The 26295-nt window shown below is 33.8% G+C and overlaps 2 protein-coding genes across 23 annotated transcripts; one reads left to right on the plus strand and one right to left on the minus strand.

The window, feature by feature from the left end:
* Nucleotides 1-1089: 1089 nt before the first annotated feature.
* On the minus strand, nt 1090-12551 carry LOC122628147 (serine-arginine protein 55). Of its 17 annotated transcripts, none has more exons than XM_043810091.1 (12): nt 12393-12551; nt 10908-11034; nt 10122-10192; nt 8580-8675; nt 7615-7638; nt 7408-7464; nt 7146-7215; nt 3256-3329; nt 2975-3163; nt 2478-2603; nt 2065-2127; nt 1090-1878 (listed from the first exon to the last, which is right to left on the minus strand). In XM_043810091.1, the coding sequence occupies exons 2-12, from the start codon at nt 11031-11033 to the stop codon at nt 1737-1739; spliced, it is 1038 nt and encodes a 345-aa protein (XP_043666026.1). In that variant the 5' UTR covers nt 11034; nt 12393-12551; the 3' UTR covers nt 1090-1736. The 17 variants fall into 17 exon arrangements, with proteins under 17 accessions (XP_043666026.1, XP_043666020.1, XP_043666022.1 ...); XM_043810085.1 differs by having other exon boundaries at nt 2065-2187; XM_043810087.1 differs by having other exon boundaries at nt 2945-3163.
* Nucleotides 12552-13170: 619 nt separating this feature from the next.
* Nucleotides 13171-25447, plus strand: LOC122628145 (chromatin-remodeling ATPase INO80). Of its 6 annotated transcripts, none has more exons than XM_043810071.1 (29): nt 13171-13305; nt 13381-13640; nt 13785-14007; nt 14292-14451; nt 14525-14604; nt 14684-14892; nt 14966-15139; nt 15215-15511; nt 15586-15744; nt 15817-15986; nt 16061-16277; nt 16399-16486; nt 16562-16853; nt 16947-17149; nt 17238-17378; nt 17449-17570; nt 17653-17951; nt 18046-18328; nt 18414-18560; nt 18645-18900; nt 19005-19132; nt 19207-19301; nt 19390-19462; nt 19542-19700; nt 19812-19914; nt 20207-20319; nt 20486-20680; nt 20753-21104; nt 24327-25447. In XM_043810071.1, exons 4-29 carry the CDS (start codon nt 14318-14320, stop codon nt 24788-24790), a joined length of 4953 nt encoding a protein of 1650 aa, XP_043666006.1. In that variant the 5' UTR covers nt 13171-13305; nt 13381-13640; nt 13785-14007; nt 14292-14317; the 3' UTR covers nt 24791-25447. The 6 variants fall into 6 exon arrangements, with proteins under 6 accessions (XP_043666006.1, XP_043666009.1, XP_043666008.1 ...); XM_043810074.1 differs by having other exon boundaries at nt 20618-20680; XM_043810073.1 differs by having other exon boundaries at nt 18417-18560.
* Nucleotides 25448-26295: the final 848 nt, after the last annotated feature.

Genomic DNA, 26295 nt, shown 5'->3' on the forward strand with positions numbered 1-26295 from the left:
CAATCACCGAACGCCTACAAATTCCCTTCTTCGTTCTGCATGCGATTGTGCTGCCATTGTAACTAATTCGATAACTATAATTTATCTTGATTTTATCTATAGATATGTATTTAGATCATTTATTTCGAAATATTATTCATTTCACAGGAAACTGACAATGCAATTTTTATTTAATAATCATTTTTTGATTTATCCTGTTTAATTAATTTCTTATTTTTGTATATATGTCATACGGTACATAATTTCAATATATATATATATATATATATATACATATCGTTAGTATATAACTGCAATATGTATGTCATATAGTAGATTGAAATTATTATATACTGTAATCCACAATCTTTTGAAGATTTATTTATGTGATTCTAATTATAATATTGATATTTTATAATAAGAAATTATTAATAAGTATAATTTTCAATGATGTATCATTACCTTGTACGAATCGGAATAACATTTTTTATTATATAATATTATTCTCAATTACATATTGATAAAATAAAAAAGTGATATGTGTAAAAAGAATGGAAATACTTTCGAGAGAGCTTGATGCTAACTGATTATTTTTAGTTACTAAGGGTTAGTATTCATTGGTTCTAGATTTAACTTCTCGTTACTAAGGACGTGGAAGAAACCGTTGTTACTATTTGCGGTATATAGGGGGATATCAGAAGATGAGGGTTGATGGCTTGAGATGACTCATCGCATCGTCATCGTTCCAGCTGCGCGTCATGTGGCAGACTGCGGGGATACTTGGTCACAAAAATACATGTAGGTCGTATCGTGAAAACGAAATAAATACATTTTCTCAATTAACTTACTTCCATGACAAACTGAATTATATATTTTATGTATTTGTAAATCGGATACACGTATCTCTCAATAAATCGAATAAATTCATGTGAATCAATAATTTCTTTAACGTATAAAACCATTACGCTATAACCATTCGTAAAATTTAATCGTTTTATATCATATATAGCTTTTGATCGTAACTTCATTTTCATTTAAAATTGATTTAATTTTGGATTTTATGAAAAAAAAATGATACTAATAGGTTACTAATAGAATACATTGACAAAATAGAAGAATATTATGCACTTTATTTAGTTATCTCACATTGAAACCAAACTACATTTGAAATGAAGAAACATAAGGGAACACTTGCGAGAATATTTAAAAAAATGGATTGACACAAGTGCTTTATTGATAATCCGATGTTTCTTATTTCTAAAATTTAATACACATCACATATTATCTTCTTAGTGTAAAGTAACTCTTAGGAATATATACAAAAAGCCATTATAAGGGGTTCCCTATGTTATGTATACGGTGATACATCCAAAATGTGTAGAGACCGTTTAAGGTACAAAGAAACCTTAATTTCCTAGATACTTGTGAGATGGCTTATAAAATGTTTTTGTGTAATTTACAATAAACAGAGAACCAATGATACTGAATTGGTTTAATTAAATATAATATTACTTTCAAGCCAATTATGTAGGCGGGTAATGCTGTAGCATTTAATGTTTTTTTTTTCTGTCGAAAAATGTATAGGACACATTTTTTTTCGTCATACATGATGCTCAAAAACATCATGGAGTCTGTATATTTGCTATCAATTAAATCAAATCGGCTTCTTGAATATGAATCAATATAAAAAAAAGGAAAAGAAAAAGAAAAATAACGGAAGATTGGCGTTAAGTTCCGTTTAAAAATCCTTTCATCATTCAGTCAACTTTTTGTTTGTTGCTTTCTGGCGATTTATCTCCGTTCATAGGCGAATGGGAGGGACTGTGACTTTTGCTATGTTTGCTTCCTGATCGAGATCGGGACCTGTCGCCTCTCGATCGTTCGCGGCTGGATCTATCCCTATAAAATAATATAACAAAACAATGTGTAAACCGAAAGTTTATTTTAATTAAAACACAATATTTTATTTCTTGCGCTACTACATCCAATTTAACTATTTGCACTTCTGTGTCGCATGTTATTAGTTCATTACGTTACAATAAAGACACGAAAGTGCAACATTCAATTTAAGCGAGAAAGACTCACTTTGAGGGAGACTTGGCTTTTGATTTGGACTGCGACCTGGATTTTGACCTCTCAGCCTTGGACCTAGAACGAGATCTGGATTTGGACTTTGACTTAGATTTCGACTTTGAGCGGTCTCTTGATCTGTAAAATTATAGTTCAAATAAAGAAGAGAAAAACTTAATGAAATACAAAGAAACTCTTTCTCCAAGATCGATGCGCTTTATATGTGAACAAGCATGAGAGCTCAAGGCATGTACCCAGCCCAAAGCACTGCCAATATCAGAATGGGAATATGAAGTTATCAACAAGTACGCAAGAAATGAAACAAACAAAGACAAATATATGAACGAATGACACGATGTGATTTGATTCGATAAAACTTCAAATACAAAAGCTAGACGTCGAGAAGAAATTATCAATATGATACTCACTTTGACTTTGAACGTGAGCGACTACGTTCGGGGGACTTGGATTTGGATTTTGATTTAGATTTTGAGTGTGCTCTTGATTTAGAACGACTGCTTCGTCGGCTGCGACTACGAGAGCTCCTGCGGCTCCTGATTAATCAAAGAAATGAAATAAGTGCAATTAAGGATAATAGCTTTTGATATACATATTTCAATATAAAGGAATTAAATGGCACTTCTAGAATAATTGCTTATATACTATGTATATGTATATATATATATATACGTATAAAAAGAAAACAAAATCTACTTATATCATATAGGACATAAGCAGATTCTGATGAGATAAAAAAAAATTATTTAAATATATGTGTATATGATATAACTAAAATATTTAGGACTCTAATGCAATGATAAACAAATACGTAAGACGTAAGGAATAATAAATAACATAAAAATAAGTAGGAGACTTGTATCGCCCCCGACAGTACCTTGATCGGGTTCGAGAACGACGATTATACCTTGAGCGGGAGCGGGATCGGCGACGAGATCGAGAGCGCGATCGTGATCTGGATCTCGAACTCGAAGATCTTGAACGACGACCGCGCCTCTTGTCTTCGATAAGCCTGATTCTACGTCCATTCAATTCTGTGTCATCTAGTTTATCTATAGCGTTTTTCAGGTCTGAATATGTAGCAAATTCTACAACTCTGTAATAAAAATAAACACTTTATCAATCATATTCAAGACTCAAAATACAAGTAACAATATAACGAGCGTAGGATTGATTTGCAAACATTACCCTTCATTTCTGCGTTGTTTGTGTGCATCTGCATAGGTCACTTCTCCAGCTTGTCGCATATAATCCTTCAAATCCTAAGCGTTACATAAAAAAATATAATCAATATATCGAAGTAATTCAAACAGCTGCAAAATTTACAAATAATAATTGCGATTAAACTTTACTAGAATGTGTTCCTAGGTTGATTTATCGCAAAGATTAAAATGTATCCTGTGCACTGTTACATTATAATCCTATTAGAGATCTTCCGTTTATAAAGGCAACCTAAATATAATCCTAAAGAAAAAAAACAATGTATCATGACCTATCATCTATCTGTATCTTCACATATGAATAATGTTGAAGATCACGTGCTCGAATTTAGTATCTGCATTTGATGCAACCTTTCTTTTTATGCAATTCAATGCTTTATACATTTTATTATTATCCATTTTCTAAATATCTCCACTTTGCAGAAAGAATTTCTTGATCTTTATAAGAAAAAACTTGTACTTTTTTTAGTGCGTTTAAATCACACACACACGTGTATAATTTCATTAAAATTTCTGCAAAGTGGCTCACAGTTGATCATACATGATAATAAATTACAATAACCTTTCTATTTAGCCTTATGACAAACATGATGCAGAATCTCTAACTATTGCAAAAAAAAAAAAAAAAAAAAAGAAAACCTGTGAAGTGCCTATAAAACAAAATTTAAGGATACAGCATCACTATTGTCTATTCAAGATATACTGCTTTGCAACAACATCACTGAAATACACAAAAATGTGAAAATGAATTTTTAATATTGTTACAAAAAATATTTAAAAAAAAGGAAGAAGAAGAAAAGACTGTAAACGAAGTCCACCGCACCAGTGATCGCTCCCAAGTCTATCTTATATCGCAAAATAAAGTAAAATCATCGTAACGGGAAGACGATTATAACACCGGATCTTGTTACATCGACGAACATCGGCCAAACGTAGACTCCGAAGTTCCAAATATCGTTCTTTTGAACAAGTCAAACTTCATTGATATTCCCTTGGTGAATGTTATATGGCAGCTTTTGTCCATAGAATGACTTCCCTCTTTTTTCAATTCGTAATTCCTGCAGTTCTTTCTTTGATATTCATAGAAAATATTAGTAGCATCTTCTCATCAGGTAACTCATCGATATCTGTGCTTGTTCATATGTGGGAACCAGGTACGGCTTAATGCTGTAGGTAACTCTTGTTCATGAACACCAGTAAAACTTTCGCTGTTTCTAACTTGGGGTCCTTGTGTATCCTTGGATCCACGGTAGCTTCTCTTTTTCAATGACATCATACCTCTTTGTGCAAATGGAAGACAGAGCAACGTAACGAGGGAGTATAGCCAATCCTTCCCCCATTTTGAGATTCGTCTATATTTTTCTTTCTGAAATTATCTTTGTTCTTATTTATATTTAAAAAACTTGAATTTCTGTCGTTAAATTGTCTTGCATAAAGAAAAGTTGATATTATTTCTAGATTTCAAGTAAAAACTTTTGAATAATCTTACACGACTGATGCAGAATTTAAAGGGTACAATTTGCGTATGACAACAGTATACGATTATCAGGAATATTCATATACATAATCAAGTATGAGAGAGAAAAAAAAAAAGGGGGAAAAAAAAATAAAAATAAGAGAGAGATTAGTGAATGTAGTTAACACGTGTCTTATTCTATAACGAATGGATACCTAATTTCGAGCACAGTAATGTCATATCTATGTATAAGTCTCCTGTCTCCTGTCTCTTGCGTGTGCAGGGCTCCAAATTCCAAAAACTATCAATGGATACATCTATGTACATATGCATACATGTATATAATTTTATATATGCATATACATGATATATACCGATAGCGGTACTGAACTATGGTGCACAGTAAAAAAAGTTAATGAGACAATGTATATGAATAATAATCATTATCATGTGTGTAAGTGTATATAGATATAGTAGATATATATCTAAGAAGAGTACACTCGTTTAAGGTGACGCATTTACCTTGGGCCCAGGCACCACCTTGCTTACGGACAGAGAGAAAGGCCAGACGCAGGGCGCTTGGTCGGGTCGAACGGATCTGTGTGGCGCAGTCGCGGTTGGTTCGGGTTTCGGCCCGCATGTATGCCCTCTCATGGGTGGCTGCTGCCTGACTTACTAGATGGCTAGATTGGTGCCGTACCAGTAGCAGTAACAGTCGTAGAAGAGTAGTACCAGTGGTAATGGTGATGACGATGATGATGTTGGATGGGAGTAGTAGTAGTAGTAGTAGTAGTAGTAGTAGTAGTAGTAGTAGTAGTAGTAGTAGTAGTAGTAGTAGTAGTAGTAGTAGTAGTGGTAGTAGTAGTAGTAGTAGTGTTGGTGGTAGTGGTAGTAGTAGTAAGTAATAATGTCGGTTTTGTAATACAGGATAAAATCATGACTCGTTGGTGATAAAGGTGGTAATAAGTAAATACTGTAAAACAGTTATTTCCAATGTATAGAAAAAAGTAGGTCAAAGGTATGTTCGTGCTTGCAGACGGACGAACGGACGCTCCCCCAGTGGTTACGATGAAAGGATCGAAGTATGTAAGAGAATATATCACTGGGGCGTATCACTGGGTTTCACCACGTATCACTGTGCGCAAGTAGTAGTAGGTGGTAGATAGGTAGTAGGTGTACCCAGTGTCTCTCGCGGCTCTCTCTCTCACCCGGGACACACCTCAGAAACCAATCTGGTGTCACTTGACCTCAAGGCGGGCCCATTGTCATCTCTATCATCGCACATCATCAGTCTATTGGCCCTACCGGTCGCCCCTCCTCGGCGAAGAGGAAATGGCTCTTCGGAAAGAAGATCAATTTTATTGTTTTTCTCAACTGCTGGCCGAACGTAAATAAAATAATAAATTGAAAAAGTAACGTCCGAGAGTTATCAAAAACCGACCGACCGATCGAGAAATTTTTTTTCTTTTATTTATTTATTTATTTATTTATTTATTTTTTTTTATTTTATTCATTTTATTCATTTATTTATTTTTTTTTTTTTCAGCGAAAGAGACAACCAATCATCCGGAAAGTGCAACGACAGACGTATATTTTATATAATGTAAATTGATCAAGTAAGACTTGGTCCATATATATATATTATATATATATAAATACGCAAAATGATTTGCGTTTTGCTGCTCGTCTCCCAACATTTCTTTGAATAGAATTTTTCTTGATTTATAGTTTTGCAACATCTCGAATGCGTCCTGGTATTTCCCACATCGCTCGCACACTTTGCACACTGCCCTTGGCAACGTATATGAATCTTCTTCTCCGTATGGTTTTTCCTTAGCCTTGTTTCTTCGTGCGAAGAAAGCACAGAACGTCTACGATGCGTGAGTTATATTATCCTCTAGTAGTATTTCTTTATCTGTAAAATGTATATCTCTTCCATAGATCATCTCTATATAACGATATATTCCTCATCGTGAAAAATACTCTTCTTTTTCCTTTTCTTGCAATTCCTCTTATATCTCTGTTTGATGTAACTTTTGTGTGTGTGTGTGTCTTTTTTTATTAAAGTATCGGCCTCGTATCTTGCGTCGAAACGTTCATCCATATCTAAGAGATCTCATTTTGAATGCCACAGACTTACTTGATCAAAATGTACATCTTTGAATACGAGAGAGAGTTCTTTCATGTGTAATCGAACATAAAAGCGATAAAAGAAAAGCAAATATAAAATATTAATACTAATGCAGAAAGTAAGTTTGGTTCGACTCGGGATAGAAAATACAGAGCCTTGTGTTATGATATAATGAACACATCGGGTGCACTGCTCTATCTGGAACCTCGAGTAGCAATCAAACTCACGTTGAAGTATTTATAAGTATAAAAATTGTAAATATACAGCTTACCTGCCAACTGACACGACTTGACAGATTCTCCACGGTGAGGCGATACTCAGTGCGCGTTGGTGGTCCATATCTAAAAAAGGAAAATAAATTGGTATTATCTGCATGACTCTTTTAAAACAAGCAGGTTTGTCTTGGACCTGACTTTACATTAATATAGCGAAAAATTTAACGAAAAACGCAAGAATGACGAATAATGCAATATTACAATAAAAATTGAATAAATAAAGATGTATCTTTAGAGCGTAACATTGGATGTATGTACCTGGGCAATGATTGCTTGTAGCTAGATGCAGTCCTCGTGTTTCTGTTCACACTATCTCTGCAAAAAGGGATCTTATGTGAACAGAAATAACGGATCGATGGTAAAACCTTCAGCAAATAACTACAGATTTGCACTCATTGCTCAGGCACACAATCAATCACCTGTTCCAATCGAATCAAATCTACTCAAAATGCAGCAATAGCGTACCTGTCGTGCCGCATATCGTCTCGGCTGTAACAAACACAATACCACACATCTATTAGTCGCCAATTATATTCTTTCATCCGTCTCTGTCTTACGCACACTCTTCCCTATCTCGTTCGCTTCGCACAAGCATACCACATACATACATATTCATACAACATACCTCGCTCATTATTCATACAACAACACAACCATCTAACATTTCTTTTTATCAGCCTTTTCGTCCATCTATTGGTCTATAGTCGACGTGATCGTCCGTCGTCCGTCGGTTTGTCATCAGTTTCTATTTTTTCTTTAAATTAATTCATTCACTCTATCATTCTTACCCTCTCTTTCTCTCCCACGCTCTCTAATTCTCTTCTTTATCTACGAGCAATAAACATAATGTCTGGGAGGGTATCACTAGGCATTATGCTATATTACGTGTGCACACTAGCATCAAAGCGATTATTCGACGTACTCGGGAGAGCAGTCAAATCCAAGACAACCGATTTAAAAAAGTTGAAATTATCGACTAAACGAATTTTTTTCTTTTCTTTTTTTTTTCTTTTCTGTTTTTTCTTTTCTTTTCTTTTCTTTTTTTTTTTTTAAATAAGCACAAATGTAATTTTATGTAATAAACGCGCCTCTGTTTGTCACTATGCTCTCTAAATTAGAGCTTATCATATCCAAGGTTACGTTCTTCCCTGTACGGGCGATGTGCGAAATCGTTCGTATTGTTAGTCAGTGAAAATATGAAGCTTTAGAGAAAAAAGAAAAAGAAATACGAAGACAAAAAGGAAAAGACTTGTTATATACGTATATAAATATCTGTATATAAATATATACAAGGAAAAAAACTGCAACGTATTCAAAAGCCAAGGCTTAAAGGCTTTCCGAGATTTCGCACATTTTGAGTTGACTGCCTGCAGGGGAGGAGGGGATTATGATCGCTCTGATAAAATAAAAAAAAGGATAGCGTGTCTTACGCAGATCGCCTCGAGTCCCCATAACCACCACGGGAGTCACCATAGCGCCACTGGTCACTACCCCTAGGTGTCCCCCGGGCCCTCTCTACAGTAATTCTGTAACAAGACACATTGGATATGCTTACTTGTCTCTCCAGGAGCGTGAGCGTCCGTAGCCACGGTCGCCTCGCCTCCCTGAAACACCCCGTGCTATCTCCACCGCCACTCTGAAACACACCCAACAAAACCCCGCCTAAGTCCTCAACTAATTCTTACTCTAAGGCTGCTTCCTTCCTTCCTTCTTTCCTTTTCTTTCCATTCCTCAGCCTTCTCTCGATATCCGTTCAATTATAATCCACCTTTCCCTTTTCTCTCTCTATCGTCCAGTCTCTGAGGCGCTGTCCCCTTTCACGCTTCTCTCCGTCCCCCTATAATCTAACTGCTTTTTCTTCTAATGCAACTTATGGCCGATCTAAGTTCTTCGTTTTTTAATCATAAGGCTTTCTCGTAATTAATCGTGATCCATCGTCCATAATGTTATGCTTAGTCCTTGAGATATTTTTGCTCTTTTTCTTTTTCTTTTTTTCTTTTTTTTTCTCTCTTTTTTTTTTTTTACACCATTGTTCAGGATCACAAAGAAATTATGAAAAAGCATATCTAACGTCTTAATCTATATTCGTCTGTTCTATAATATCATGCGATATGCATTACTCAAAGGCTGATGCATGTAGGAAGAACTTTGTAATCGGGGAATTGATGGAAGTTGTTCAAAATGGCGGCAAATCACATCGGCTTTTAAGATGCACTCTTATTATGGAATAAATCCAATTAATAAGTTGGAGGACAGACGCCGTTTACTGAAGACGTAAGCTTACAAGCAAAAAATCGTCCAATGAGACAAAACAATTACAATTATATGCCTGTATTTTGCATTGTGCAGAAGCAATAGCACATATTGTTTCTATATAAAATATTCTTTTAATTATTAATCAATCTTCTTAATTAATTCCATTTTAATCAATTTTAATGCCATTGCTTCTTAACATGAATTCATCTATTTTGATACTACAACATTAGCACAAGAATGTACAAATTTTATATGATCAAGTTCATATTTTATTACATATCGAGTAACTTTTAATATACTATTGAAAATGTTTAATGATTAAAAGAAATTTACATGTGTGTAATATTTTTTAAAAACTGCTAATGTTGTAGCTGTTTATATATATATATATATATCGTTTATATAAAAAATACATATATTACCAGAAATATAATAAGATGTAACTCGAATGACATCGATTATGATAAATTCAAGACGTGTAACAGTTAAAAAATTATTAAAGAGTATTCAAGCTGCATTATTTATATAATTATTTGTCTTAAAAAATGTTCAAATATAGAAACTTCAACAATTATGTTAGAGAAAAGAATTATATTAAAAAATAATTCATTCGTGCAAATTATGTCACCTTCACCTCTAATTAATAATTAATTTAAATTTATCGTGCTTGCTTTTAAATACATTCATAAGAAGATGACTACTGATATGTCTATTACCTTTCTCCTAATAGCTCTTTTCCATTTAGTTCATATACAGCATCATCGGCATCCCTGTAGTCGTCAAATTCCTGTGAACAAGTTATATTTTTTGATAATAACCAATACAATATATCCTTTTGGCATTTCAAGATTGTACAGTTTTGTGAAATTATATATTTGTAATATAGTTTTTATTTGAAATTAAATGGAAATATTAATTACATTTGTAGTTTATAAATGTAATTCCATAACGTTCAAATTCAAATTCTAACTAATATTATGATACTTCAAATTCGATATTACTATTAAATAAATTTGTAAAAATTGAGTCTATTTTTAGTTTCTTCTTTCTATCCATAACTTACAAACTCTTTGCAGAATAATCGACGAAAAGTCTTCCACTCCACTAAACAGCCATAGTGTAGTGCTCGGGACTCAGGTCAGGTCTCATCAACTCAGACAACTGAGTTATATTTATAACTTAACACATTAAACTCTTTTTGGCCCAGGAAATTAGACAAATAAAAAAAAAAAAAAGAAAAATAAAAAAATAATAAATAAATAAATAAATAAATATGCTTCAATACAAACAAGTTCCATTTATTTTCTATGTATTGTAAAATCTAAAATGATATATTCGATAAGAAATATAAAATATTAGAAAATAAAGATAAATGAAATAAAACAATGTAATTAAATATCACATTCAAAAAAATATCGAATTTTAATAAAATTTTATTATTTGGACCAAATTGAGCAACAAAGTGTAAGAATTTCTATGTTTTACTTGATATTTGTACTTACAACAAAACCATAACCATTCTTGATAAGGACATCTCGGAAACGACCGTAGCCTCTGAAAAATCTCTCAAGGTCTCTTTCCCTGGTACCGTATGGAAGTCCCCCAACATAGACTCTTGTCCCTACCATACTGTAAAAAAAACAATTGTACCTCATTAGACTTACCACAAAGGCAAATCCATTCTTCATAGCGACCTCCTTGATTCTACCATATTTCCGGAAGAACTTCTCAAGGTCGCGCTCTCTCACCCGGTATGTTAATCCACCAACGAATACTCGGGTGCTCATTCTTAAAGGAAAATATAAAAACACCATACATAACAGGCTTCTTTAAAAACCTGCTATTTATTCATATGACAATACAAAGACTGTAAAAAATATCTTTTTCCTTGTCTTTTTTTTTTTTTTTTTTTTTTCAATTCTGACTGAAGTGCAAACTGTTATTTTCATATGATGCTTTTAAAAATTAAGCATCCCAATTTCTTTGTGCAGTATCCTACCTTAACAAATTTGTCGTACAGGTCTCTCACTTTACAAACATAGTCCCGTTTGCTTTACACAAGCACAAACTTGTTACACTAAAGAAGTACAGACACTACAGAAAAGTTATTCACAAAGCAGTTCATATACGATGATATAAATATATAAAATGATTGTATACCAGTTTGCAAATAAACATGTTATGTATGTGCTATTTTATCATATATATCGCATTCCCCATTACTCAGCATATTGATGAGCGAATATTGTTATCGAGTATAAAAGTGAATAATATCCAAGTACTTGAATGCTTGATCATTATTTACTTATACACTCTTGTTTGATATTGTTAAAATTTGTCGATGATAAAAGATTAGGCGGGAACGCAAGTACCGTTAATCAAGTTAACGTACGTAGTAGTAGTACTTTCAACGTAACGGTACATATCTCGTTCTCTTTCTTCGATACTAGAATTATATATACACATATGTATCTATTTTAATATACAGATACGGACGATCACAAGTATGTGTACATACGTCATACTAGAATGGTTTACAAATAATCGAAGTCGGTTTAAAATCTCCAGAAGAAGTAAACAAAACATTAATTGCGTCTGAGTGTTCCTGTTGCAATCATGGCTATGAAAAAAGATCTACGATACTATTAACAAAAAGGAAAAAAAAAAAAAAGAAAGAAAGAAAGAAAGAAAGAAAGAAAGGAAAAGAAAAAAGAAAAAAAAATAAACTTTATCATACCATTGCTTGGACATCGGATACGAAATAATTGACAAACTAAGCTTCAATGGCAACAAAAAAGAACAATATTAAAAAAATATCAACGATTAATATTCGGTAAAATATCGAACATGGCAATACAGAAGATGCAAGATCAGCAATAGCTATGTATATCGGCGAGCATAAGGTCGAAATAATTAGAACGAATTGTCTATTTCATTAATTTGTTACGTCCAATGTTTAAAAAGAAAAGAAAAATGTGTTAACTTACCTGAATATTAATGGAATGAACTATTATTTTCTAACACGGATCTCAAGCAGTTTTTACGATACAACGCCACTGAAATTACTGGAAGAAGTAATGATCGGCGTCTGAAGCAAGACGGTTCGTTGTAACAACGGAAACAAAACGGGGTTCGCATAACGGAAAACGAAGCTACACCCAGCCTATACCCTCGACGACAGACACTAACATCCGGTTAACGATATAATTAGCGCCACTTTTCTACCTTAATATTCAAATATAATAATAATTTAATAGAGAAATAAAAATGTATTTTATTAAATGCTTTCTATGAAATTGAATATTGTTCGTAAAAATATTATTAACTTGCTTTAATTAAAATTAATTCTCTATTTCAGTAGTGCGTCATATGATCGAATATACTTCCTTCTTATCGTAAAATTATGAAATTTCTATTATTTGATACTTCTTTATTGATTTCTTTTTAGTTTATTAATTATTATACTTTTATTATACAAAATATGAAGAAGACAAATCAATTATCTATTTCGTAAAATTACGGAAACGTATTCAATATTCAAGGATATACGTAGTACGAAAGAAGCGCGAAATTTAATCTACAGAAAGTTTGGTATGAAACGGAAAATTGTTTTAATGAAGGATTCATGAAAAAAAGAGAACATCGAAAAGAAATATTTTCAATATGTTTCAATTATGTAATCATTCAAAATCAGTAAAGCTTGTAACATCGATCAAAAAAAGGATGTTGAAATACGATAAAGTAGTTTAGCGATTGTGTATAAAAAAGATGGCCATAGAGGTCGGTAAGGTATACCACTGGTTTCTGGAAAGATCGATTCATTGTGAAGTTACAGTATATCTAATGAAGAAGCATTATATATCGTCGATTTCGTATACGATTATCGACTTTTATATGAAAGTGTATGACAAATGATAAAAAATGTAACTTTGTTAAAACCTTCTCTCTCTCATTTTTACCAAATCTTTATTACAGCTTGTCCATGGTCAAGAATCACCGACATGTCGATTAAATTAGCGCCATCTACTGAAAACAAAAATGGTGGCTAACAATATGCCCTATCCCTGCCCTGGTTTTATGGCACGGCAAATGTCTGCGTTCTCTAGGCTTCTTTCTATTATGCATTTCCCTTCAACCGACATATCCAATTTCAATGTGAAGAAGGGGAATCATTACCTTGCTGTTGATTCTATATCACGTGTGAAATAAACGAAGCTCTTCTAACCAAACAGAAGGTGATCCAAAACTATCGAATATTTCGCAAAATTATAACCGCATCTATGCAATTCGTCATGTCATTCGCCTTATATAATGAAATTAGCGACACACGATCTCATGTGCGTAAATAATACGCCTTTAATATGTTCTGTCCATTACAGGAAATTACAAAAATACGTGTAACGTTGTGGCAATACAGTAAGGAGTAAACGCATAGTTGTTTCTCCTAAAGCAAAACGGAAAAAGAAATCTTATTTTGCTACATGAATCTACAAGCTACTTAAATATTTTTTATGGCTACCGAAAATGCTATGATGCAGAATCATCAATAGTACTTATATTATACACATTGAAATGCAAAATAACCACAGAGATTTGTATAGGGTTTGTACAGAAATGTATATATACATACAAATTAGATAAAATATTTGCATTATCTTGCTACCTGTTTTTTTTTTTTTTTTTTTTTTTTTTTTTTTTTTTTATTTTACTCTTCAAGAAATTCAGAAATAGAATTAGAGTAATATAGATGGATAATGACGTTCTATATATTTATTTAACAAAGTAACTTTATTTTCAAATACATTCATATATAGTTGTATTTTTATGAAAGAAATTTATGAAATATTAATATTTCATCATTTCTAACATATGTATTATTATCATAGAACGTTGGATTTTATAAGGATTGGTAATGACAGATAGAACGGGTACAATGAGGCTAGAAGCTGAAATGGCTGCTCCATTGCATTTGCAAAGATTAGAACGTAGCTTGAACATTCAACCATTCTTAAGACAAATCGATGATCTATTTCAAGAGCATGCTAGGTATAGTTTTATGTTTTTTAAGCTGGGTCTAATATAAGAACATTATATTCGTTATTTTTCTATTTTATTGTAGTGAAGATGACAAATCAATGTCTTCTGATTCCTCTGACGGATCTGATGCTTATCTTGATGACGTACTGACAAGGAAAGAAGGTATTTATAATTTAAAAAATTGATATTATATTCATTTATAATTTAAATGTTTGATATTGAGCTTAAAAACTATTTTTAGAAGAAAGAATCAATAAATTAAGACTGTATAATATGTCAAGCGTGGGTGAAGAAAGAAGGTGGTTGCAAGACATATTGTTGAGCGATTCTGAAAGTTCAGCATCTGGTTCTGATACAGATGGTCCTGTTACGGAAGAAGATTTTCAAGAAATGCTTAAATTTCACATATTGCGTAAAAAATATCAAGGACGTTTTTATCAGAAACCTGAAGTAAGATTTAAAATAAGTAATGTAATAATACGTATATTGAATGACAATAGTAAAGTAATATCCTTTCTTTCAGAATATACAATATCAATATTATAGTGCTGGCTTATTATCCAGTTATGATAGATTTTTAGAACATCAAAAATTAATAGTTGGCAACAAAAAAAAGAAAGATAAGAAACCGGAGAAAAAAGTCATGAAAATTAAGAAGGAAAAAATTCCTCGCCATAGACCATCCGAAGATTATCATGTATGTATAACTTGATATTTCTTTTCCCAATGTTCATTAAACTATCTATCGTATAATCATTCATAAATTATTTAGGAAGGTGATTATTTGGATGAAGAATGGGATCGTACAATACCTAAAGAGGAAGAATTAGATGAAGCAGAGTTGGAAGCAATAATGCGACATCAGCCTCGTCCGCGAGGTCGCAAAAAACATAACAATAAAAGTCCTGAGGTAATGGCGATTAGAAGAAGAAAAATATGGGTTATGATGTCTAAAAAGGAACTTGGAAAAGTGCAAAGAGCGAAAACGAATAATCATAAGGAAATGTTAATAAGTTGTAAAAAAGTAGCTCAACATTGTATGAAATATTGGAGACAAAAAGCAATGCAGGTAAAATATAATTTATCTTATTATTACACATTGTTATTTTCATATCGTTATGTATATGTAAAATCATTTTACAGTCACAAAAAAATATGAAAGAAACCATTTGGAGAGCAAAAAGATTGACAAGGGAAATGCAATCTTATTGGAAAAGATATGATCGCGTTGAACGAGAAACTAGGAGAAGATTAGAAAAAGAAGCCGAAGAACAACGTAAAATGGACGTCGAACTTATAGAGGTGATGTAAAAATCTTACTGATTTATCTGCTTTTATAATGTGAAATGATTTATAATATTTATTTTATAACAGGCTAAGCGTCAACAAAGGAAATTAAATTTTCTTATTACTCAAACTGAATTATATGCCCACTTTATGTCCCGAAAATTAGGAAAAGCTTCTCCAGAAGAACAACTTAGAATCTTAAATCAATTGGACGAAGAGAAAAATCCTAGATTAATAGGAATAGATGACTATGATAGGTACACATCATTTAATAATTACTTTAGAATAGAAATATTCGATCTATTAATTTTCTCTGAATTAAAAATTATAGCGAAGTTATGAAACAGAAAGCGAAAAAAAATGCTACTGAGGCATTTGATAATGAAAAAGCAAGAACAAAACAATTTGATACAGCAGCTGCATCCCAAGAATTACGTCTTAGCGATACACCTGAAAATTTAGAACATCCTCAACCCACTATTTTTAAAGGAAATCTTAAGGGTTATCAATTGAAAGGAATGAATTGGTTAGCCAATTTATATGATCAGGTCTGTTTCACGTCAAGTTAGAATATACAAATTGCTAAAATATTCTTCAAATTCTTGATGCATGTATATCTTAAAAATTTGTAATTAAATCATTATTACAAAATCAAATTTCTTTTTGTAGGGAATCAGTGGAATTTTAGCTGATGAAATGGGCTTGGGCAAAACTGTTCAATCTATAGCTTTTTTGTGTCACGTAGCCGAGAGATATTGTGAGCCTATTTAAAATAAAACTTGAGTTTTATTTTTCTCTGATATGTAAATAAATTGAAAATAACAATTTACAGCTGTGTGGGGTCCATTTTTGATTATTTCACCGGCTTCTACTTTGCATAATTGGCAACAAGAGATGGCAAGATTCGTACCAGTTTTTAAAGTTGTACCATATTGGGGAAATCCACAAGAACGAAAAATTTTAAGACAATTTTGGGACACTAAGGATTTACATACAAAAGAAGCATCATTTCATGTAGTAATAACAAGTTATCAATTAGTTATTACCGACTATAAATATTTTAATAGAATAAAGTGGCAGTATATGATTTTAGACGAAGCACAAGCAATAAAAAGCACTAGCAGGTATGTTATAGTGAGTTGGAGAGGTTTGAAAAAGTATAAGAGTAATGAAAGAACTTCGTTTCATTTATTACATTCTATGTATTTTCTTTGCAGTATGAGATGGAAATTATTGCTTGGATTTAGTTGCCGTAATAGGTTACTATTAAGTGGTACACCTATACAAAATAGTATGGCTGAATTATGGGCTTTACTACATTTTATAATGCCAACTTTATTTGATTCTCATGATGAATTTAACGAATGGTTTTCTAAAGATATTGAAAGTCATGCTGAAAATAAAACTGGAATTGATGAAAGTAAGTCGTTACTTTGATCCAAAATTACTTTTAAAGATTGAAATTTTTAATCGACGTCGCATGATCTAATGAATATTTTCTTAATCAGAGCATTTATCGAGATTACACATGATCTTAAAGCCCTTTATGTTACGAAGAATTAAAAAGGATGTTGAAAATGAATTGTCTGATAAAATCGAAGTAATGGTATATTGCCCGCTTACGACTCGTCAAAAATTACTTTATTCAGGTGTGTTAATTTGTTATATTGTTTTATGTAAATACATTTTATACTGGTATATTATTCTTGTTGCATACAGCACTGAAGAAAAAGATTCGTATCGAGGACTTACTTCATTACACAGTTGGTGGTGGTGATACAACTCCGAACGATAAAAATTTTACTTCCAATTTAATGAATCTAGTCATGCAGTTCCGTAAGGTAGATATACTGATCAACATGATGAAGTATATATATATATTATGAAACCTAAACAAAAATCTTATTAAAATATGTTTCATAGGTCTGTAATCATCCCGAACTTTTTGAGCGTAGAGACGCTAAATCTCCGTTTTTTATGTGTACACAATCTTTTGAAATGCCAGCATTATTATATATAGAGGGACTTTTGCATCTTGCTTTACCATCCAAAGATCATTTATTGTACAATAAATTGTTTATATTTGCTACCGAGTATATTCACAAAGCACTTCATGGCGAAAGTCAAAGCAATTTACATGGAAATATTTTTTCATTCAGCAGATTTATTGATATATCTCCAATGGAATTAAATAAAATATTTATAACTGGTATTTTATTTAGGTATGTAATTTTCCAATTAAATCAATGAACGTTTTAGATAAATAGATTAGTAAAAAATAAATCGATTACTTTATTACATCATATTCGTAAACAGATTATGTCTTACAACGATTATGGAAAGAAAGATGAGAATGATACGTTATTGGGATGATTGGTATATAGATGATAGACCAGCGATACCTAAAGATCAAATGTTGTTGCTACCTAGAAAAATAGAGGCATCGTCACAGACAATAAGTGATATTATTTTTACGGAAAAAATACTTGAAGGAGAAGGTTTATACACACATACTACACATACTATCCATTCAATGCCAGAAACAGTTGCTCATAGAATACTGCGTAGTAGTAAAAAAACTGCTATTCAAATATTAAAAGCAAGTATATTTAAATATTACTGGTTTAACAATGATTAAACTAAAAAATGTATATTGTAATTCTATCACTGTTATTTCGTCATAGAAGGGAGTGTCTTCTACAAAAGCAGAACAAGGCGAAGAGACAAAATTAACATTGTTACCTGAACATCCTCATCTCCCACGCCCTTTAATTTTTAGATATTGTCAGCAAACAACTATCCCTGCTTTTGTCTGTGACAATTATCCCAAGGTCAGATATATATTTACATCGACGTATTTAGTCAATCTATATTGATTACGAAACATCTTATTCTCGTTTTATCTTGCATTATAGGTTCAAGCGAATCCTCGTAAGTTATACGTTAGCAATAGTTCTGCTGCATGTGCATGGAAAAGGCACGAAGATTGTGGTGGACCATTTGGCCAGACTTTACTTTGGTTTGGTTACGAAAGGGCAATTTCTCTTTCTGAATCACAAGATAATTCAAATATGCGTGTAAGACATAGAACATCTACATTCTCGTATGAGCCACTTGGTGGATTATCTGCATGTAATCCAATAAATGGATGGTCTAATATTATTGTGCCAGGCATGTATATATATTAAAGATATTCGTTTATATGTAAGTAATGGTAAATTACATATATAAACTTTTCATATAAACATTCTCACATAATATATAATATGTTCTAGACAAACAAACCTTAGTAACGGACGCAGGAAAACTTTCTGTTCTTGATAGCCTTCTTCGACGTTTAAAAGAACAAGGTCATCGCGTTCTTATATATTCTCAAATGACAAAAATGATTGATCTACTAGAGGTAATATGAACATTCAATTTTTCTTTTCTTCAATTAATCTAATTAATAATAAACTCGTGAATTTAATTTCGTAGGAGTACATGTATCATAGGAAGCATACGTTCATGCGATTGGATGGTTCTTCCAAAATTTCCGATCGTCGCGATATGGTTGCGGATTTTCAAAAGAGGTAAACAGAAATGGATTTTATAATAATAACAAATATTTCTAGTCTAAAGCAAAAGAGATATCTTACGTTTGTTTGTTTTTTTTTTCAGAGCAGACATATTTGTTTTTCTCTTGAGCACCAGAGCTGGTGGTCTTGGAATTAATCTAACTGCTGCGGATACGGTACGTGATTACCAATTAAAAAACATTTTTTCCCATGTTTTTTAAAAATTTTCTATTAATAAGTGAAATAATGTTATAGGTAATATTTTACGATAGTGATTGGAATCCAACAGTGGATCAACAAGCCATGGATCGTGCTCACAGATTAGGACAAACTAAACAAGTTACTGTTTATCGATTAATTTGTAAAGGAACTATCGAAGAAAGAATATTACAACGGGCGCGTGAAAAGAGCGAGGTTTGTTCGACGGATTAATCGATTTACACTCTGCTATTTCTACGTATATATATATATATATATATATATATATATATATATTTTTTTTTTCTAACATACATTTTTTTACAGATACAACGTATGGTAATAAGCGGAGGGAACTTCAAGCCGGATACTCTCAAGCCAAAGGAGGTAGTTTCACTTTTACTGGATGATGAGGAGATTGAAGCGAAATGTAAGTATAATTATAAATTGAAAGAATATTCTTTAACACTCATTATCATTGTGTCTTTCCGTTTATCGTTATATAAATATATATATATATATAGAATAGAAATATATTATACATTATAAACATATCGTGGATCGTTGAACGAGAAATGATGAACGAATAAATTGGGTGGAAGGGTATGCACGATACTATTATGCTCGTTAGGTTATGCTAATGCCTTAATAACGAATAATAATAAGAGGAGTAACGGAATGTGGTACATATCTACGTATAAGTTTGTGTCCGTATATTTTAGATAGCCAACGAAGCGAGGAGAGAAAGCCGCACGTGGACGAGACTCGCCTTGAGTCGAACCTGCACCACAAGGAGAGGGACAGGAAGAGGAAGTTAACCGCGTTTCCGGTCAAGGTGAGACAGACACCCTTACATTATTATCACCCGCACTTCTTTCCATTATATTTTCTTTCTCTTTTATCGCTTATACATATACCTTTCCCTTCCTTTTTCTTTTCTACGAAACAATTACGTGCTATCTTTACTACGTCCTTATTCTAACGATTTTTTTTTGTCAAAGTCATTGATTTCGCATGATGATTCGAAGAGACTATGTTTGATGGATACTAATGGTGATAAAGTCACTGATAATTCCCAAGTTAATTCGAATGACAATAAACAAGTAATAAATTCGATACAAACGCATCATCAGAACAATCATCAAGTCGACATTCCTGAAGAACATAGCGTTCCTGCTAGTCCAATCAAATCAGAGGTTCGTATAATTAAATTGATTTACGATAAATATCTACTTCTCATTATATAAGAAATAAATTTGCAATGACAGGACGAAACGAGCAATGAAGGATTAGTCGTCGACGTGGATGGTCCTGTGATAGGATCGAACGTTGATTCCAGACAATCTTGCGTTAATCAATTTGGAGAATCGACAAAATCTGCACACCTTGGTCACAATTTTGTAATGACTGGAAACGTTAGCGGACGAATACGACCAAGTGTTCGTGGTACTAGTAAAAGAGGAAGACCACGGGGTTCTCGAAGAGGTGGACCAGTCGGTGGAAAGGGTAGAGGCCTTTTCTTATTCCACTCTTCGTCGAAAGGTACAGCCACTTCGTCTCAATCATCTTCGACGACAGTCAGCAGTGTATCTTCTCAGGGTGATCAATCTTTGCAACATGGTAAGATTTTATTCCTATTAAAAGAGAAATTATTTAATCGTTTACAAATTTTCTCATTGATGATTAATATATCCTTTGGATTATAAAATGATAATTTAGGAAAGAACGAACGGACTCGCAATCAGAATCATATAAATTTATACGATTTAACATGCTTGATGAAATCATAGTTTCGTGAAAATGCATTTTCGTGACGCACCCTCGTTTTAATGTAGGTTTAATCCCTGGCTGACTCTTTTATACTTTATCAGTTCCTTTGCTTAAGTCCCCTTTTTTCTCTCTCTGTCTGCCTCTCTCTTTCTCTTTCTCTCTCTCTCTCTCTCTCTCTCTCTCTCTCTCTCTCTCTCTCTCTCTTTCTCTCTCTCTCTCTCATCTCTCTTTCTTTCTCTTGTCCTTTATTTCCACACTTGGTCAGGTTCTCGTGGGATTTTGCAGTGCACAGACGAAATACGCCCATGGGCCCATATTCGCATATATCCCTTCGATAGAATTGTGGATCAACGAAATTCCCTCGCGAGCACATGTGCGCACAAGTGCCGAGGGGAACGTTTAGAGTTTAGCGGTAGGGCAAAATCCGAAAGTACCCTCTCGAAGTCGGTCCATTTTCCTCTTACCCCTATGGAGAAAGTGTCATGACTCATTCCTACGATCGTATTTTTCCTGCTCCATTTAAATAGTTCGCTTGGTCCATATCTTTACAATAAAGAGAAATAGATAAATTTTTTTTTAAAGAGTCAAATAACGAGTGAATAATAAGGATCAGAAAAAACAAAACAAAATAGTCTAAAGAGAAGCTTTAAAGGAATTAAAAAAAAAAAAAAAATAACAAATTATGAGAAGTTTTCAAATGGAAAAAATCAATGCATTTCGCGAGAGGAATCGAATGATGATGATGATGATGATGATGATGTCGTGGTACATGTTGATGCACTCGAGATCAACGCAATCTTATTTGTCAGCAGACTTTGTTCTCGGTGCATCGTGTTATGAGCGGCTGACTCGAAGGAGGAACAAGACGGGTAAATGATCTCACGTAACGACACGTGGACCGAAGTTGATTCGGTATGTTGCGCGTATGCTCGTGCTACATACACGAAAAGGAAAGGGGTCGGTTTCTCACTTGTCGTTGACTGGAAGGCGAACGGACAATAGCAGGTGCGGAGCGAAGGCGACAGCTGTGATCGATGCTCTTCTTAGGTTTTCGGAACTTGCTTATATCTTTCCCAATTTCTCTCTCTCTCTCTCTCTCTCTTTCTCTCTCTTTCTCTATCTCTATCTCTATCTTTATCTCTATCTCTATCTTTATCTCTATCTCTATCTCTCTCTCTATCTATCTTTCTCTCTGTCTTTCTGTCTCTCTCTCTCTTTCTGTCTTTCTCTTTCTCTCTATTTCTCTCTATCTTTATCAATGTTTTCTTTTATTTATCTGATTATATTTAGCTTTTTAAAATCCTTTTTTTAAATTTGATCAGTCATTTAAATTACTTCTGATTGACCGTCATTAAGCAATTATGAAATAAGTATTTTAATATTAATTTTTATACTGCAAGAGATACAAGTTCTAAAAGAAGCCGAATCAACGATTGAGACACGTTCATAGTTCAAATACCTACCACGAACGTCCTTATCGTGACCGCTTCATTTACGTAATCCTTCATATTGAAATGTATTGTCGTGATGCAAATAAATGTGAAAAAGCTATTGGATTTGCGAATTATTCCGTCGCGTTTTGTCGCCAACTCGTACCATACCGTATCGTACCGTACCGTGCCATATCGTACCGCATCGTATCATCGTACATTCCGATTTTATTATTTTTCTATACCGGGCGATGAAGTAAGCATATGTAAGTATGAATGTTCGAAGAAAAAGATTTTAGAATGATTTGGATTTGAAATGAAACAAAACAAAAAAAAAAAAGAAAAAAAAACAAAAAAAAAAAACAAAAAAAAAATTCTTGCAAAAGTATAAACGATACAAGATGATAAAGAGAAGAACTAATCCGGTAAGTAACTAATTAGTCGCTAAATTTTATTGAACGTTCTTGGACGATCTGTTTCTTTTTTTTTTTTTTTTTTCTTATTTTATTTATCTTTCTTTGTATCGGTACGGGAAGACCAGGAGAGTTCGATATAAGCACGTGTGGGCGAAATTCTCGCGTAGCGAGATAGAGAACGAAGGACACAAAGAAGCTGCCGGTGGATTCGACATAGCTGAAAGCGAATGGAACGCGAGGATTCGCGGAATGCCGCCGGTCCGGCTGACTCAACCCTTCCTTATCCTATCCTTCCAATATTATCCCATGGAATCTTAACTGCGTTCAATCATTGATCAAGCTCCTTTCCCACCTTTTTTCTCATTCCCTTTGTCTAGCCCGATAATAGCTACTTCGTTGTTAATTTTTCACAATTACAAACGTTGGCAAAACAAATATCGCATATTTTCTTTTTTACCTTTTTCTTTTTTTTTCTCTCTCTATCTCTGTTACTCTGTCTGTTTGTCTGTCTCTCTCTCTCTCTCTCTCTCTCTTTCTCTCTCTCAGTTAATAAATCGTTCCATTAAATCGATTTAATGTAATCAGAACAAGGAGTAACATCGATCCGTGCTTTCATCGAAAATTCACGAATTCGCATTTTTCCTCTCTTTCCCATCGTCGAGTGTCCACTTTAGAGTCCTCCATGTCGAGGAGAACAATTTGAATTGGATTGGATTGGGACGTGCCATGGAATGCGTAAGGATTTGGATGGGAATAAGGAAGAAAGGACTATACAGAAAGGAAAGTAGGGGAGGAGAAGGCAGCCGAGACACGTTCCTCCTATGTCCTCGTGCGGCTACTGACCTTCGACCCTGTCGCTCCACCCGCCTTCCCCTATCTTCGCTATATTTCTCAATCTTTTCTTTTTATTCCAGACTATATCTTGTCCCTCCGGATCTTACGAATGCTGAGAAAAGATGCCTTGGCACGAACCGAATGGTTCTACAATATTTCTTTTCGATGAATAAATCGATCTGTAGTCTGATATTTTAAAGGGGCTACCGTCGAGAAAACTGACGTTGCAATCTTCAAAATTATCATAATACAATCTCGATAGTGTTTAGCAGATTTACATAAACCTATTTACTTATCTTTTACCAAGTGATCAATATTTTTGGGTGATATTATTAAAACACGAAATATCTCGTGATACGTCATAAATATTTGCGAATCGGTTACTGTTATAGGAACGCAAGGATGTACAGGATCAACCGAGGGTGATGGTCCCAGCACTGTAGGGCCTTTAGGTCCAGTCGGTTCTTTGGGTCCTCTACCAGGTAGAGGCGGAACCGCAGCAATTCGTCGTGGTCCAGGTCGACCTAGATTGAGACCAAGTGGCCCAGGACATCAAGGTTATCGTATCCCTAGTGGGCATCATCATGGAAAAAAAGTGCAACGTCCTCTCCCCGTTCCACTACGATCTCATCAAACGATCTCGAGTGTAACTCAACATAAATCGTTGCAAAGAGTCGTTGGTTCGTCTGTACATTCGCCAACATCAATGTCAGCACCGAGTACAACTGCGTGTTTTTCATCTACGTCCGATGATCCGCGTCCTTTTGGATTTTATACGCAGCAACAACAACAGCAACAGCAACAACAGCAACAGAAACAACGTGAACAGACACCTGCACGAAGATTGTCCTCCTAATTATTAGTGAGATCGGTGTGTAATCTTCGTTGAATGTGGCTAGTAAACATGACAAAGCCTGGAGTTGAAAGATCGATCATTCGATTGGTTACACAGGGATAGAATTCTTGCCAAATTTCTAAGTTCTCGTATTGTACAAATTAGTACGAGGTTATTCGGCAGTACGTCTACTTTAATGTAACCGAAGTTATACGTTTCTGTACGTGTATTTACAGTACAGTGTACAAGGAACACGATACTTTATTGATTAAGAAGAAAAAAAGTGATAGTCGTGAGCGAAATGTTAATCGTTATAATCGAGTAACGACGAGGAAGAGTCCAATTTTTTTTTTGTTCATTCCCTTCCATTCGCTCACGACTCGTCGATCCGGACTCGTTAGTATCGTTTTAGCAATATTCCGTCGCTGGTCTCGGTTGGCCGATATTTTTTACGCGTGTTATGCGAGAAACTACTGCGCAAATTCGACTTTGTAAAAGAAAGGTATTTATATTAGCAATAAACGAAACAGCCTTCGCGCGCACGCGCGATTGTGTACATCGTACATCGTATTTTATCTGTTGACGTTTCAATTTCTGCGTCCTTTCTCGTGCATTCTGCGTATACATTTGTTCGAGAATTTATTGGGTATAAAACTGAATAAACAACTACGCAGATTATTTCGCATCAATCGATAATTCATTGTCTATTTATTGCAGGGATAAATTGATCCAGGTTAGTAGGGATCGCGAAAGCATCGCGCAAATGCATTCGCGAAGCATCTCCTTGAGTATTCTCTTTTATCGAAAGTAGTAATAGTCAATAGACCGTCGGACGATAGATTTCACATGTCGCAATAAGTACATATATCGCTAATACATTATATTTTCTACGAAACAAAACGTAATAATCTTCTTTCACTTTAAATCGCTTTCTAAGCAACGATAATAACGAATATCAATGTAGAACACATAGTACAGCAATCGTTATAGTTACAAATCAGTATGTCGTTAAATTATTAGCTTCTTGTGTTTCACGACTCGATCATCTTTCATCGATAATTTTCTACAATCAATAGACGAAGATTCGAACGATTTCGATACGTACGTATATACGTTTTATTTTCGATGCAAATCGAGACACATTATGGCCTCGAACTTAGCAAGTACAAATCCGTACATTCGCTGGTGTGACAGCAAAGGTCCGAAAGCTGGAGGCAATGTTCACCGATGCGCAAGTACGAAGTTGCAGCTGCCGGTGAAGCAGCGTCGTCATCTGCGTGATTGGATTCGAGCCGATCGTATGCCGGACTTGGTCTTACGCCTGATGCCTGATGGTGACCCTAACATTTTTCCTAACCCCATCGGTACTTTACCAGTTTATCAGTTGTTTCGAAGATCTTACGACTTTTGGAATATTTCAATGTCGAGAAGAAAATTATTCGCAAATTTTTATTATTACAAATCGTTATATTCACGATATATACGAAAGGAAGATCGTATATGTATGTGTATGTACGTGTGCGCTT

This window comes from Vespula pensylvanica, chromosome 3 (genome assembly GCF_014466175.1).
Source record: "Vespula pensylvanica isolate Volc-1 chromosome 3, ASM1446617v1, whole genome shotgun sequence".
Classification (NCBI taxonomy): domain Eukaryota; kingdom Metazoa; phylum Arthropoda; class Insecta; order Hymenoptera; family Vespidae; genus Vespula; species Vespula pensylvanica.